Here is a 17,243-nt window from a genome sequence, read left to right as displayed (position 1 = left end):
TAAAGAATAGTAACTTTTATTTTATTTTTTTATCTTGTGGCACCATATACACAATAAAATTTTGCTGTTTTCTATACTAAAATCATGTAGTTAGGTGAAATAATATTATAGAAGTATAATAAAAACACACCTTGCACGCACAAAAAAGGATCCAATATTTTCAATTATGACTATGATGCTACCAATCTGAACTCACTTAGTAAAATTAATACCAACATGTCACATATTAGTAAGCTATTAAATGATCTATTAGTAATCAAACTAAATTTTTCATCCTAGCACTGAATACTCCCTAATAAAAGTACTTGTTGACCAGGTAAGATATTTATTAAAACCATCAAATTATGGGGCACCTGGGTGCCTCGGGGGGTTAAGGCCTCTGCCTTCGGTTCAGGTCATGATCCCGGGGTCCTGGGATCAAGCCCTGCATCGGGCTCTCTACTCAGCAGGGAGCCTGTTTCCCCCTCTCTCTCTCTGCCTGCCTTTCTGCCTACTTATGATCTCTGCCTGTCAAGTAAATAAATAAAATCTTAAAAAAAAAAAACTCATCAAATTAAAATAAAAAGTAATCTTAGAATAATAAAAAACACTGCACACTTTTTTTTAGATCAGACCAAAAAAGGGAAGTCACATAGGGAAAGCTAAATATTTCATAAAAGGGGGAACAAACGGGAATAAAAGAGAAAAACAGTTATAGGTTTCCCCCAACTTAAGTGTGAAAAACACTACTATAAAATTAAACCAATCAGCTTTAACACTAAATTTTAAGTACTTCACACTCCCACTATTTTAGTATGGAATCTGATTAGGAAAAATTCCAGAGCAGAAAGAATATTAACAATATTAGCATCAGGCTAAAATAATATATGGAACTATTAATATATGCCACTATTTTTAATCCAAATTTTCTTCTTCCATGATGCTATATCAACACTAAAAATACTACCTTCTTTTATAGACAATGACAACAAAAAAACCTTTCATGGTTTTTTTTTTTTTTAAATACCAAGTCTCTCCAAAGGCTAAACAAAGCTCTCTTTATAATGAGCAAAAAGCTACCCTTTCCAAAGGAGCTCAATGAAATGATTCAACTATAAAAATCATGTTAAATTAAAATAGTGCATGGGTAGTGAAAGGAGTAGGCGGGTAGCTGGTGGTCAAACTGCTTAAATATTCATACACAAAGAGCTCTCAGAAATAAAACATACGAAGTATAGGTATAAAGTCTATCATACCACTAAAAGTTACCAAAAATTCAGTATATGATTTTAAGTCTATATATTTTCCCATGTATTTTGCACTTATACTTATTTGCAAAAAAGAAAGAAAGTGCAGGTAAGCAAAACAAATGAGAAATGTAAAACAACTGTCAATTACCTATTTTTAGGTTTTTCATATTTTTATTTTAAAATTAATTTCACTTATAATGACTACTTAATTGTATTTATGTATAGACAAACCATCTTGGACTCTATTATGACATATATAAGAATTCATATTACTTTCTTTCTGAAAACAGAAATCCTCAAATTTATTCTCAGGGGAAATGAGCATAGGGCAGCTAAGCAGAAAGAAAGGAGTATGAAAAATAAGGTCCTAAAACTGACTTTCCTGGGGTTTTATACAGATCACTCATTATCTGTGCAATGGTTTCCCCAAATATAAAAATACTTTATAAAATATTTGTGAAATGAATGATGATCGACAGGGCTACAGCATTTAAGAAGAATTTTGAACCGATCAAAAATACTTCAGACCATCTTTACATTGGGATTTTAAAAAGTATCACTTCAAATTGAGCTTTCATTTCATATTAAAAACAAAAAAAAGTATCATGTAATAGTCTCACAATGGTATGTAAAGTATGAAAATAACATGTGATTTTTATATATCTACTTTTGAAATAAAAAGTAAGTCTATGCTAATCGTTTGGGGTAGGAGCAGAGGGAGTTCAAATTTTAGATTAAGTTAAGAACTTAAAATATCCCAGTTACAGCTGCATCGCGGATCACAAAGTTAATCCTCAGAGGACACTTTAATAAATAAAAGGGCTAAACAATGTCTTTTGATATCTTATTTCAATGCTCTTTCAAACTATTCATACTGTATGTGTTTCCAGCACAGATCACAGAAAGGAATTATTCAACTAAAATAGGAAATGCATATGTCTTCTCACAAAACTCTCACCAAAAAAAACTAAAGATTAAAAATTTTATACTTCAGTAACTTACCGTATGATAACCTCGAGGCAAAGGTGGTTTGCCCACAGGATAAGGATCCACAGTGTCAATGATGGTTTGTCTTTCACCCTTCTGGTTGATTTTTCTAAATCTCCTTCGAGATTGTCGATGAGAAGCTTGACGCTGAAAATATTCTTCATTTTCATCCATATAGTCCACCTGAAATAAAACCCCCCAAAATTTATTTCTTCAAACACAACATTCCATATTAAGACCAGTCACAGAATAAAACTTACAGATAAATCCATATTCATTCATTTTGCAAAGACATTTGTGGACAAACTATCATGACAGACTAAGTGTCTCTGAACTTCTCTGGAACTAATTGGTTTTGAGTAACTTTTCTTTTATGAAGAAGCATTAGGACAATAATGAGTAACTCTTGAATTTCCTGCAGTTTCAAAGGGAAGGATATTTTCAGTAATCATTGTGCTGATTTATTAGTGAAAGAACTCACAGGATACATTGCCTCAAAATATGGAAGCAGCCGCCCCATTGTCCTAACCCTGATGTATGTGAGTAAAGCTGTAAAAAACCCCTAAATCCCAAATGACTCAAACAGGACTGCTAGCAGAATGGCTCTGGTAGGTTACCGAAGGGTTTCTCTTCCTACTTTCAGTCTGTAGATTCAGTTACTCTTTTTATAAATAGAGTTATTTAAAAAAAATCCTCATTTTCAACATTTTAGAAACTGATGAATGGACTAACCAGAATAGAAGTTATCTTAGGTCAATCCTCGTCATACTTACATAACAAAAATGTGATTGCTTACAATTAAGGCATACCAAGATTCTAAGACCATTTTCACACTGGCAAACCTAGGAGTTTGTATAATGGGCAAGTATAAAATCCTCAAAGAATTCTGAAGATCAAAAGTCCCTTAGAGAAACACAAAACAGCACTAACAGGGGCTAAAATCTCTAGGATATATCTAAAATGCTTTTCAAGACCTGCTACAGTAAGCTCCTATGTAACCAGGCACATTTTTCCAATCCTAGATCTTTACTCACCATCATGCTACTTTCTCACTGAAGAGTAAATTTTGTGAAATTTTACCACAGGTTTTCACTACCTTTGACAAGGAAGTTTTCATTCTGATAAATTCCTCTCCTACATCATAGGGGAAAACCCTAAGTCTCCTCTGAAAATAGACTTACAGCTTTCTACCAAATACTTTACTAAATGTGAATAAAAAGCTTTCACCATCTTGTATATTACACCAGAAAACTGGGGAGCCACTATGCTGGTTAGACACTCTGTTGAAATCTTTCTCTCTCTTTTTAACTGAATTGTAGGATTTAAAAAACATACTGACATAGGACATACACAAAAAACCAAATTGATTTCCTTATGTTAACTGTTGCCTGATTATATACCACTTACCACTATGACTCATCTGAACTATTTCATTCACTCCAATTAATATTTGGAGAGCTAAAGTCCTGCAATTCAAATATTCTCCCCAAATTTCAAATAAATGGCATTATCATGGATTGATTTGACAAAGCTCAAGCATGAAACACTTAGGTATTTGCCCCTTTTGAGTCTTCTTTTTCATTTCAGTGACTCTTATAAATAATTATAATAGTATGATTATGAACTCAGATCCATAATAAAAAATTGTGAGATAAATATATCTAAAGTTAAAAAATATGAAATGAACTATAAGTACTTTGTTAAAGGGCTTTTACTTTATAATTTATTTTAGGGAAAAAACTCTTCACAGAAGTATTCTTACCACAATCATTTCAGAAGGCTCTAAAACAATGCATTCACAGCCACGCCTAAAGCTTCCTGCAGAACGCTTGCCAAAACTAGGAAGAAAAAAAAAAAGATTTATGAAATATAAATTGTAAATTTAGGCCAATTCTCCAATTAAATGAAAGTGAAAAACAAAAACAACTAGTGGAGAAAGAGAAACTCTTTAATCATTATTTATAACAAATGACAAGGAACCATTCAATTTCTTAATTTTCAGACATATATTTTTCTGGAAAATTCCAGTATCATATCTTCAAATTGATAATGTAAGTAACAGAAAATCAGTATGAATGTGTTTTATGTTAGGCTGTTTAAATCACTCCCAGTTAAGAGAAGATGTTAAATATTCTAATGGATAAGAACTGAATCAAAGGCAAACTATATAAATATGCAAAGGATAAAATGTATATACATTTTCTTTTGTAATTTAACTGCTTAGGTTAAGCATTTCTTTCGCCTAAAAAGTATATTTGATTTTTATAAATTTTCTTAAAAAATTTTATTTATTTGAGAGAGAGAGAGATCATGAGCCAGGAGGAGGGGCTGAGGGAGAGGGAGAAGCAGACTCCCCACTGAGCAGGGAGCCCAAAGTGGGGCTCCATCCCAGGACCCTGAGATCATGACCTGAGCCAAAGGCAGACACTTAACTGACTGAACCACCCACATGCCTCTTTCTAAATTTTGAAATCAACTTATTCTAAATAAGTTTAAGAAAAGGTATTCAAAAAACTTTTTTTCTTAATTCAGGTTGTTGTGCATTATAATATATATAATATATAATGGGCTTATTATAAGCCCATTTCTCCCAGAAATTTTTCACTAGTGAACTCGGATACAGCAACTTTGTCCTATCTATGATAGCTCCCACCTTAACACTGAAGTGGATTTATTCTGACATAGCCACACACACACACTAGAACCATGAAGAGAAAATTCTGGTGAAAACCTTTGTAAAAATTAGCCGTTGGCTCAAAGATTTTTATGGTAGGAAGATATTATTTGCAAACATTATTACCTTAGAAATGAAAAGTTTGCATCCTCTAAAATGTGCTCTTAAAAAATACTTCCATGATAGTCTTTTGGAAATGAGATATACTAGAATCTGAAGAAACTTTCTTTGCAGCCACAAAAGACTCAAGTTTTACTAAACAGCATAAATATGTGAACTGTAGGAGAAATAATACTGTCCCTTGGTAACTCCCTGAATACACAAAACAGAAAAGAAAAGGCAAATGTACACAGAACACACTCTAGCAAAGGAGAATATATCATTTCATTTGTCAAAAAATCTATTATTTCAAACATAGCCAAGAACCCAGAAGTGAAGAATGGCCTCAAAAGAGACAAAGAGTAGGTCATGAATGCACATGTTAGGCCTAACTAATGACTAGGCCTCTTGTCTCTAATGCAAAGATGACTTTCTCTATGCTTACAACCCAGAAGCTATAGGTAGGAATGAATAGGGAGAATAATGAAAAATGTTAGCTAGAAATTCACTAAATCCGCGAAATACTTTTGCTTTTCCTATGATTCTTTGAAACAATAAATATGTAAACAAAAGGAAGTAAATATCATTACTTACTAAGCTTTTTAAAATCTTGGACCAAGTTCTATAAACTGTTTTTTTTAACTTTTTTAAAGATTATTCATTTATTTAATTGACAGAGAGAGACATCACAAGTAGGCAGAGAGACAGGCAGAGAGAGAGAGAGAGAGAGAGAAGGAAGCAGGCTCCCTAAGGAGCAGAGAGCCCGATTCGGGGACTCGATCCCAGGACCCTGAGATGATGACCTGCGCTGAAGGCAGAGGCTTTAACTCACTGAGCAACCCAGGCCCCCCTCTATAAGCTGTTTTAAAACTCAGTTCTGGAAAATAAATATAGAGATAAAAAAGGAAACCAGATAGCGACATATAAGAGATAAGATCTACCCTAGGTGATATTAAGATCAATTTTTAAAAATATTTTAGATGATCTAGTAGAAAGAAATGGAGAGAAATCTTCAGGTTTGCAAACAACATATAGATGTTGAAGACAGTAAAGCACAAAACAAAGCGAGTAAGAATAAAGTGTAAGACATTATCATTAAGTTTTATGTTAGTGCAAGAAAGCAGTAATTGAGGATCCAATCTACACAATGAAATATCCAACGTGAAAAGTGATGAAATGCACACACCATTTAATATGACATTAAACAATAAGGGGTTCTCACATTTTAGTTAAAAGACATAAATGAAACTATAAGTCTTTAAAGCATTAGCACAGTAGGCTGCTGACATACTGAAGAATAAGTAATACACGAAACATATCTCAAAATGATGAACACATGAGGAAGTAAAAAAAATGAAAATTACCATACCTACCCTTATAGAAAACCATGTAAAACCTAGAACATAACACTACCCTAGGAAAGTTTCTAAGGGGAAAAACAGAACTAAAAAGTTTCCAACAAAAAAATTAAGGAATTCCAAAGGGCTTTCTGTAAGATTATGGACAAAAATTAAAAGAACACTTCAGTCTTACTAACAGCACCTGAAACTCAGTATCACTGAAGTTTCTAAAATCATGATTCAAGAAAACTTATAAATGAGGGGCGCCTGAGTGGCTCAGTTGGTTAAGCAGCTGCCTTCATCTCAGGTCATGATCCCAGGGTCCTGGGATCGAGCCCTACATGGGGCTCCCTGCTCAGTGGGGAGCCTGCTTCTCCCACTCCCTCTGCCTGCTGCTCTGCCTACTTGTGGTTTCTCTCCACCTCTCTAATAAATAAATAAAATCTTTAAAAAAAAAAAAAAAATTTATGAATGATACAAATTAAATAAGAGCATGGGCAACTTAAAAAGAAACCTATAAGTTAAAGGTTTTTAAAGAAAAGTCAGAGAAAGGAAGGAAGGGAGGGAGCAAGGAAGACGGGAAGGAAAGGGAAAGATCATTCCAAGCTATATGACATACTCGGCTCCAAATATTCCTTTGTGCCACTTCAAATGCAGTCCTTATCAAAATCCCAACAGCTTTGGGAAAAGCCAATCTTCAAATTCATATGAAATCCCAAGGGACCTAGTTAGCCAAAACAGTCTTGAAAAAGAACAAAGGCGGAGGACTCACACTTTTGATTTCAAAACTTACCTCAAAGCTGTATTAATCAAAACAGTGTGGTACAGGCAAACGGGCAGACATAGAAACCAATAAAATAAAATTGAGAGTCCAGAAATAAAGCCATGTTATCTATAGTTAACCAATTTCTGGCAAGGTTCAGTCAATGGGGAAAGAACATGTCATTAGGACAACTGTACCGCTATATTGAAGAAAAAAAAAAGTAAGTTGGACCCATACCTCTCACCACATACAAATATTAAGTGAAAATGATCACTGATCTAAACAAAAAGCCCAAACCACAAAACTCTTAGGAAAAAAACTGGGATAAACCTTCAAGACATTGGATCTGGCAATGGATTCTTTTGGCTTTCTCTTCCAAGCTTCTATTTGAATTCCAGTTAGTTAACATACAGTGTCAGGTTAATTTCAGGTGTAGGATTTAGTGATTCATCACTTAGAAACAACATCCAGTGCTCCTCACAAGGGGCCTTCTAATACCCATGGATTAATACCCTGTTTAATCCATTCAGCATCCCCCAACCTCCCTTCCAGCAACCCTCAGTTTGTTCTCTACAGTTCAGTCTATTTTATGGTTTGGCAGTGAGATTCTTAGACATGACACTAAAAGCACAAACAGCAAAAGGAAAAACAGATAAATTGGATTTCCTCAAAATTAAAAACTTCTGTGCATCAAAGGACATTATCAAGAAGCTGAAAAGAATATCTACAGAACAGGAGGAAATATTTGTAAATCATACATCTGAGAAATATTTAATATTCAGAATATATAAAGAACTCCTACAATTCAACAACAAAAAGACAAACCACCTAATTAAAAAATGAGCTAAGTACTTGAATAGAAGTTTCTCCAAAGGAATACAAAATAGCCAATACATGCATGAAAAACTGATTAACATCCTGTGTCATTAAAGAAAAGCAAACCAAAACCACAATGAGATACCATTTCATACCTGATATCAGATGTGAATGAGATACTAAGATGATTTTAATTTTTTAAAAATAGCAAGTGTTAAAGAGGATAGAGAACTTGGAACCCTTGTTATTTTGCTGGTGGGAGTGTAAAGTGGTGCAGTCACTGTGGAAAACAGGTTGGTCTTCATCAAAAAGCTGAACAGAATATCCATATGACCCAGCTATCCAACTCCTAAGTAAATACTCAATAGTAAAAACTCAATAGTTTTGAAAACAAGGACTCAAACAGATATTTATACATCAAAGTTCACAACAGTATTATTCACAATAGCCAAAAGGTGGAAACAACATGTGTTCATCAACATGATGAACATGATAAATACATACAATAGGAGCCAAGAAAAAAACAGTAAGTCCTGATACATGTTATAGCCTGAATCAGCCCTGAAAGAAAGCACTCTGCTATATGCAGTAAGCCAGGCACAAAATGACAAATATAAGATTCTACTTGTAAGAAATACATAGAACAGGCAAATTTATAAGGACAGAAAGTAGACAATGGATTATTGGGGGCTATAGGAATGCTTAATGGTTACAGAATTTCTGTTTGGAGCCATGGAACATAAACTTTAGAAACAGGTAGTGGTCATGGCTGCACAAGTATGACTGTAATTAATGCCAATGAATCATACACCTTAAATAGTTAAAATGGCAAGGGCGCCTGGCAAGTTCAGTCAGAAGAACATGGGAAACTTGATCTCAGAGTTGTGAGTTTTGCCTCACATTGGGTGTAGAGCTTATTAAAAAAACTAATAAACTTTTAAAAATAGTTAAAATGACATTATTTTATGTAAGGATAAAGAGGTTGAGTTTCTTGGCAAAATTTCAGGGCTTGAATAACAAAAAGTGGGAACACTACTACTTTGACCAAATAACAGCAAATCTTAGGGACAAAGGAAGAGTTAACTTTGATGACCAGGGGCGCCTGGGTGGCTCAGTGGGTAAAGCTGCTGCCTTCGGCTCAGGGTCCTGGGATCGAGCCCGCATCGGGCTCTCTGCTCAGCAGGGAGCCTGCTTCCTCCTCTCTCTCTCTGCCTGCCTCTCTGCCTACTTGTGATCTCTCTCTCTGTCAAATAAATAAATAAATAATCTTTAAAAAAAAAAAAACTTTGATGACCAAATTATACCACTGACAAACCTGGAACCAATCTTTTTTCCACGTTAATTAGCAATGAAAGAGAGAAGTTGTGGGTAAAAGTTGAACAGGTAAGAAACGGGGAAAAGGTAAACAAATATTACTGAAATAGTTTTTGAAAAGTCAATTATACCTACATTTATACCTACATTTTTCTTTCACCCAACATTAATTCCATTTTTATTTTATCCTTAGCCATAAATTAGAGGGTACTGCCATGCTAGGCCCATCTCCACAATTTTCTTCCCATTCCTCTTCCAAATACTCACTGGACACATACTACAGAATCTATACACAAACTCTGTAATCAATAGAGAGCTCACTAAATATAGTCCCCATTCTTACATAGGCTGTATGTAAGAATGTATACATCCTCTACATAAGATGAGTACACACGAAGTTGTGAGTACAGACAGAATAGTTAAGTGCCATGAGTTTAACAAAAAGGATCTCATATTTGCTTCCCACAGTTGCATCTCAAAACCAAAACAGACCTGTAGAACTTCAGAGTTGAGAAAAAAACAGAAAATCGTATCGTATAGGGCCTCTTCGCATTTTTTTCTTCAGCTTCAAAGCTCAAAGTATGCCATAATCCAAGCTACTACATTCAAAGGTTCTCAAACATCTGTGTTTAGAAAAAGGCCCCCAAGTGATATTATGTATGGCCAGTGCATTCCTACTTTCCCCATAAGAACTTTCTAGTTCAACTGTCCTTTCACAATGGAAGAAACTAAGACAGCATGTCTGGGAGAAGGTTAAATGAGATGTCTGAAAGGACAACCAGATTCCATGATACAGGATTCTGTCCTACTACACCGACCTTACACTCTCTCTTGCTTTCTGCTATAGCCTCCTTCCACATTCTATAACATGAACTCTAGTCTTTGGTGATCTTGACATTTATGAGGAATAATTACCCGACCTCCTCAAAAATATTGCTACAGTGTATCACATTTACCCATAAAGCACAAAGCCGATGACAAGTGGAGAGCTAAAAGGTAAGTTCTCAGAGGTTGGCTAGGCTCACTTTCTGCCTAGCTGAGTGAGAAAAAGACAAATTAGCTTTTGTAATTCAGAAGGCAATTCAAATTCAGCAAAATTACAAATGACCATCAAGAGCTGGAGGGTTATCCTGGAATAGTCAAAGATTTGAACCAAAACCAAGCTTTTGGTTTTTAGGCAGCTGCTGCCAGAACTTCAACTAGTAGAACATCTGCTTCTTTGAAATGGCACTCATAATACCACATACCATGATAAACAATGATATTTTTAAAGTTTAAACTTCTTAATTTTTAAAGTCACATAGCTCATTTTTAAACTTTGAATTAAATTAGTTTTAAAAATTCCTTTCTTCTGATCATTTCAGTCTTTCTGTGTATACAGATAAATACAAATACAAAATGCATGATAATGTTCAAAATCAAGAAAAGTGTGGGTAACAGTTATCAATGAGACTTGACTGAATATTTAAAAACTTGTTAGCCCTTTCTATACTAGATACCAGCCTTTCACAAGAGTCCATGAAGTCAAAAAGAAAGAGATAGGGAGATAGGAAGAAGAAGTACGCTACGTGTGTTTTAAGAATGCTGCTAGTCTTCCAGTTCTATGCAATATGAAAATTTAATTACTCCAGGCTATTTTAAATTCTTCTAAAACTATTCTGTATGAATATGCTGTACAGTTTGGCTTTCAACTATTAACTTCAATGTAATTTCAGAATGCCCTTATAATCTTTTATTAAACAACCAAAGATGACAACTAAAAGTGATGCAGGTTCACTTTTGGTCAATCTGCTGGTTCTCTGAGCTATTACAAAGAAAAAAAGTTATGCTCACAACGATGATTATGGAAAAGACCACTTGGGGCATAACAAGCAGATTATTCCTAAATGCTCATATTCCCTAAGCACAACCAATTTAGGAATGGTTGCTCCAAAAACAGTTTAACAATCCCAATTTTCATTCCCATTAAGTTTTTGTACAGAACAAATTTAAAATTAAGAATCACAAATTGTTGTAAAATTGTAATAAGCTAACTTCAATACTTTTACAGGTGCAAAATGCAATGACTTTATAGTACTAAAAATACGCAGAAAAAAAATTACTAAAAGAAATTCATCTTCTATATAATGTAAAACAGAGAAAATTTTAAGAGCTTGATAAGCTTTCTTTCAAGACTCATAACCAGAAAATACAAATGTTTAAAAGTATAAAGGCTTACCTAGTTTTCATAAATACCTTTGGTTATAATATACCAGACAGGGTATTGAGGGATCTTACTCTGGGGTAAGGCCGTCCTGTCTTAACTTTCGGTGACCACATTTTCCCCACCCAAGTTGAGTCAAGAGCACTTTTCACCAGTGTAAGTTTCCACGAAAGGCAGTTGCTGAATACAGAAGCTGCTTCTATCACTGTCCTTAAACTTGCCCTTTGTGTGGGCCTCCACATTCTTGTTGTACGTCAGAACTACTCAGTGGAATGCAATTCCTGCAATTGGAATGTAAACTTATTCATGTCAGGCTACACCCAGTGAGGGAATACACAGCAGTCAAACTGAGATTATACCGGTGGGCAATCCCAATTTATAAAATGATTTATATTCCGAGATACCAATTTTTCATATTTCTAAGCAGTTCCTAAACTTCACTTTCCTCCAAAGAATCTAAATAAATGATTAAACATGATGCTCCTAAAATAAAATCAACCTATTACTTAGGGCTCACAAAAAAACATTCACATGACCCTGTCTTGAAATAGAAGAATAGCAATTATCTTTAAGGGGAAAAATCTAACAAGTAACTGCTGATACCATCAGTCCCATTCTCAATCAGTAGAACATTAAGGAGTAAGTTTTAATCTAAGTATAAAAGGAATATGGCCTGAAAAACTTTCCATAAAAATGCATTTAATCTTTTAAAATATTTTATCCTCACTCATTAGTTTAACCAAAAGGAAAAAATATAAAAGGTAACAGCTATCTGAAACAAAAACAAACACACATGAAGTACACATATAAGTTATGTGTGTGTAAACTACTAATTATTTCTAAAGCATGTCCTTTAACAAGCTCGTGTTTCAAAAGTAACTATTTGGGAAAACTAAATATACACTTAAGAGTCTCTCCATTTCTTTCAAGGCTCATTTAGAGATGTTCTAACAACCATTACCCTGCACAAATTAACAGAGGTGGACTGCCCCACAGCAAATCTCAACATTTAACCTTTGCTTAAAATAGAGCAACAAGAAAACAATCACAAGCGAAGGCCTCATAAGCTGTGTCTTCTCTCTGTGCATTCCTCCGCAGCCTGTTGTCTATTGAGCTATGGGAGAAGTACCGAACATTTGCTCTTGGTACCATTAACATTTTAATTCATTTAAAAATAACGATCTAACCTGCACTGTCTTCATATCTTTGAAGCGCCAGCAGCAGCAACAGTGCTGCCCCCTTCTACGGGAGCTCTTTTCTCTGCAGCAGTGAGCACTCCCCATTTCCCTGTGTGTTTTCTCTCAGTCAGTCCATGCGGCTGTAGCTTGTGCAGAAAGCCAACATGCCTTCTGAAGGCTAATTTCCTGCTTCGATGACCCACCCACCCCTCCTGGCTGCAGTTCTGTGTTACACATGTTGTATGGGCACTGCTTCCGCATACCAGCCTCATGACCTCAGCGTCTGCCTGACAGACGCTCTTTATCAATTTCTATTAATTCACTATCTACTACTCTCTTGTAAGTCAAGGGCAAGTAGGCAAATCTGCAATGTCTGCTTTCCTGTGAGTCTTCAAGGTCAAATGCTTAGATGGGCTCAGCAATGCAATTTTGTGAGTAGAATTTATCTCAGCTGTACTCCATACATTGCTCTCCACCAAAGGGATGCTGAATTGTATACCTTGCTTGAGGAATTATTATGGAAAAAAATAGCATAAATTTAAATCAAAACAATGTGGGAAAAGTTGAAAGAGGCTGCTGTTGGTCTTGCTTATCCCTTCAAGAGAAAAAAGGTGGATCTTACCTCAGCTGTACTGGGGTGAAGAGCAAGCAGTTTTTCTCTCTTGCCACCATCTAAACCAGCAAAGGACAGTGGTGTGATGATGACTACACTTTGGTAGTGTCTATGTCCTCGTGACCGAACTGCTACAGAACAGCTCAGCTAAATTGATCTGCTGCTATCTGTCTACACAGTGGCACAAACAGGTCTCTGCTGATCACAGTGCTTTGTACACAGATGGCAGCTGATCAGTTTGTATAAAAGTTATGGTCCATAACAGCGTTCCCCCTCAGCATATAGACACAAGCCTTATCCAAAATGCCTTTGTTAAATGTTCACCATTTCACTGTGCAAAGCTCATAGTGTAGGAGTTGAAGAGACCAAGAAGCTTAGCTTTACCATCTCATCTAAAAATGATATAATTTTCATAAAATTCATTAAACAGGTAAAATAAACAATTCACACTAAGAAATAACCAAACAGATCTATGTAACTTGTTAATGTATCTAATGTAACTTGTTAATGAGAAAAATGGTAGATGAATTCATGTAAATGATTCAGATTGGCACTTCACTAGGAAGAAACAGAACTGTTCTCAAAAATCAAACAAGGTCTCAACCAGGCATCAGGTACTTTTTAAAGGCTTACATGAATGGCACCAAAACCTAGCCACTAAGTTCCCCCAAATCTGGAACATACCAGATTGAAATAGTAGGTATGTCCTTGTAAGGCGGGATCCCAAAACATAGGTCACAAGTAATATCACATTCATAAAATTCCTAGAAGTTAAAAAAACACATTTACAAGAAAAGTATAAACTCACACTTATATATAATTTCTTACAAAGATATCAAGTAATAAAATGCCAACCAGTTTAATTCATTTGAATAAAATGTGGATATCTCTCATAAGCCATACTTATTTTGTTTTACCTCATTTTATAAGTACTTGTTCTAATGCTACCAGTAAGTAGAAGATATTGATTAATCTGTTTCAGATCTTTCCTTATAGTATAGAACGAAATAGTAAAAACCTACTACTTATCATCAAAAATGAAATGCTTAGGAATAAATTTAATGAAGGATGCACATGTCCTGTACACTAAAAATTACAAAAGGATACTTAACCATGTGAAGGGAAACAATAGAAGATGTAAATAAATTATGAAATATACCATGTTCATGGTGTGGATGGCTCACTATTGTTGAGAATAAACCTTCCCAAATCGATCTATAGATCCTAACAAACATTTGACATTGATATGCCCATTTCAAAATTTATATGAAATAGTGAAGACATAAAAGAGTTAAAACAATTTTGATAAAGAACAAAGCTGGGGATTTATACTATATGATTTCAAAAGCTACCATAAAGCTACACAATTGAAGACAATGTGATATTGATATAAGAAATGACATGTAGATCAGGGCTCCTGGGTGCCTCAGTTGGTTAAGCGTTGGACTCTTGCTTTAGGCTTAGGTCATGATTTCAGAGTCAGGAGATAGAACCCTGGCTCAGGCTCCACCCTCAGCAAGGAGTCTGCTTGAGTTTCTCTTCCCCCCTTCTCCATTTTCGACACCCCCCATGCTCACTCTCTCTTTCTCTCTCTTTAAAAAATAAAAAAATCTTTTAATTTTTTTTTTTTTAAGAACTGGCTGTAGATCAATAGAACACAAGAGAGATTCCAGTAATAGACTTTTTAGTGGGGAAAATCCTATCTTTTAAAAATTTGCTTAAATGGATGAACTAATATTTCACCAGAAAAAGTATCTGAATAGCCAATAGGCATATGAAAGTATTCTCAACAACACTGGGCTTCAGAGAAATGCATAATAAAGTCACAGTGAGATTATCACCACATATCCTCTAGAGTGGCTAAAATTAAAAACACTGACAATACTGAGGGTTGGGGAAGATGTAGAACACCCAGAACTCTCATAACATGTTGAGAATGCAAATGTTACAGCCATTGTGGACAACGGTGTGGCAGTTCTTTATACAGCTAAACACACATTTACCATATAATCCAGCAATTCTACTCCTAGGTTTTCAAAAAGTAATAAAAACATATGTACACATAAGCAGGTGTTCACAAATGTTGAAAGAAGCAAAAAATTGGAAGGAACCCAAACCATCATTTACAAATTATGTTTTGCAAAAGATTAATACTACCTTGCTTACAAAATTCAATAGAATGCAGGTGCCTGGGTGATTCAGTTGGTTAAGCATCCAACTCTTGATTTCAGCTCAGGTCATAATACCACGGTCATGAATCAAGCCCCAGATCAACCTCTGTGCTGGATGTAGAGCCTGCTTAAGATTCTGTTTCTCCCTCTACTCCCACCCTTCTCCCTGTACACTCTCACTCTCAAAAAAAAAAGTAGAATTTATGAAATCTGGCATCCACTTTATATGAGAATTGGCAACATATTGCATGGTTTGCTTAAAACAGGCCATGAGATAATTTTGCACTGAAATGAGCAGCAAAATTTTACTTGTCAAAAGTCTGTCCCTATAGCCTTCTGACCTTATAAGCGCCTCATTTTGCTTCTGTTTTCTTCCTATTTACCTACCCTTCCACCCTACACTATCCTATCTCCAAAATGTTTCAAGTGACTCAATGCCCAGCTTCTCTTCATACCTCCTATAGCTCTCCCTGTCAAAGCATGTACTACAACATGCCTAATATCAAATACATTCATTTCAACTCTGATATCCACCCATTGCATTCCTTCCAGATTTGGTTATAGCTGGCAAAGGCATCATACTACCAGACATGCAAGTTCAAAGCACTGGAACCTTTTTTACTCCAACTTTTCCCTCATCTGTAAATTTTTTAAATTCCCTCATCTGTAAATTCTCTCAGTCTCTAAATTCTGTCAATTAGTCCTTCTAAATTATAGTGACATACGACCCATAGACTTCCATTTTCCTGAAAGTAATAATCAGGCCCTTTACTTTGGCATACCAAGGCCACTGAGATAGGGTTCCTATCTTGGTCTCAACTCTGTCAGATCTTCCATGATCTTCTCATTCTACGGATCTGTAAACTTCAGTGGTTACACATCAGTGTCATAGCCGTTAGCCCAGCCTTTCAGTTCAAATCCGACTGACCACCTGCTTGCAAACTTTGAAAATGAGAGTGTATGCACCAATCTACATGCAGTGAATGAAAATCTCTAGGGCCTGGGCCCCAGGATTTTACCCATCCCAAGCCAGGTGAATCTACTAACTAGCCCAGTTTAGAAACCTCTGCCTTGGTCAATTACTTTTCATAAGTGTGCCCCATGTTATCGTTAACCATCCTTTATTGCCAAACAGAAGGACTCTAATCCAATGTCTTTTCTACTTTCATCCCACAAGCACATTCTTTGGAAAAATCAAACTCATACTTCTCGGGTCAGAGTAGTCAGCAGCCAGTTCTTCTCTACTATATTGAAAAACTAGAATTACTTTATACTCTGACATAGATAATCAAGGGGAAAAAATCCCCACTTTAGCCACAGTGATGTTTCCACACACAAAATTAACTATATAGAAAGGTTTTTAAAAGTTCACTTAACAGGAGCACCTGGGTGGCTCAGTCAGTTCATTGTCCTACTCAGATCATGGTCTCAGGGTTGTGGGATCAAGACCTGCATAGGGTTCTGTGTCCAGTAGGGAGTCTGTCTGAGATTCTTTCTTCCTGTCCCCCTACCCTCACCCTCCACCTCTCAGCCCCCCCAAATAAATACATAAATCTTTTTTTAAAAGCTCACTCAATATATGTCAATCATATTTCAATTTTTAAAAGTTCATTTAAAAGTTCACTTAAATGGGATAATGATAATAAAATCCAGAAGACCCTATTCACAGATAACTCTTCATTCTGTGCTTCCAAAATTATATAAATATGTAATTATAAATTATATATAATATATAACTATTATATAAATATATAATTATTATATATTATATAATTATATATAAATTATTGTATAAATATATAATTGTTATATTAATATATCACACTGATATAATATATATAATTTATATTATAAAA

At 35.1% G+C, this 17,243-nt stretch overlaps 1 protein-coding gene across 13 annotated transcripts in view; it reads right to left on the bottom strand.

The window, feature by feature from the left end:
• The window catches only part of RAPGEF2 (Rap guanine nucleotide exchange factor 2), a 239,962-nt gene that overhangs the window by 112,893 nt on the left and 109,826 nt on the right, over positions 1–17,243 (bottom strand). For 11 of the 13 annotated variants that reach the window (XM_013048272.2, XM_013048270.2, XM_013048273.2 and 8 more), the window contains exons 5-6: positions 3,979–4,054; positions 2,232–2,399 (exon numbers count right to left, since the gene is read on the bottom strand). In XM_013048272.2, the coding sequence (XP_012903726.2) occupies positions 2,232–2,399; positions 3,979–4,054 (244 nt within the window). Of the gene's footprint in view, positions 1–2,231; positions 2,400–3,978; positions 4,055–11,440; positions 11,928–12,612; positions 13,651–17,243 lie in introns of those variants that run through there. The other 2 variants (XM_013048280.2, XM_013048279.2) reach the window with 2 other exon arrangements.

This window comes from Mustela putorius, unplaced genomic scaffold (genome assembly GCF_011764305.1).
Source record: "Mustela putorius furo isolate JIRA1106 unplaced genomic scaffold, ASM1176430v1.1 tig00000056_pilon_pilon_pilon, whole genome shotgun sequence".
NCBI lineage: Eukaryota > Metazoa > Chordata > Mammalia > Carnivora > Mustelidae > Mustela > Mustela putorius.
The sequence above is the reverse complement of the archived record's forward strand: the minus strand, read 5'-3'. Positions and strand labels throughout refer to the sequence as shown.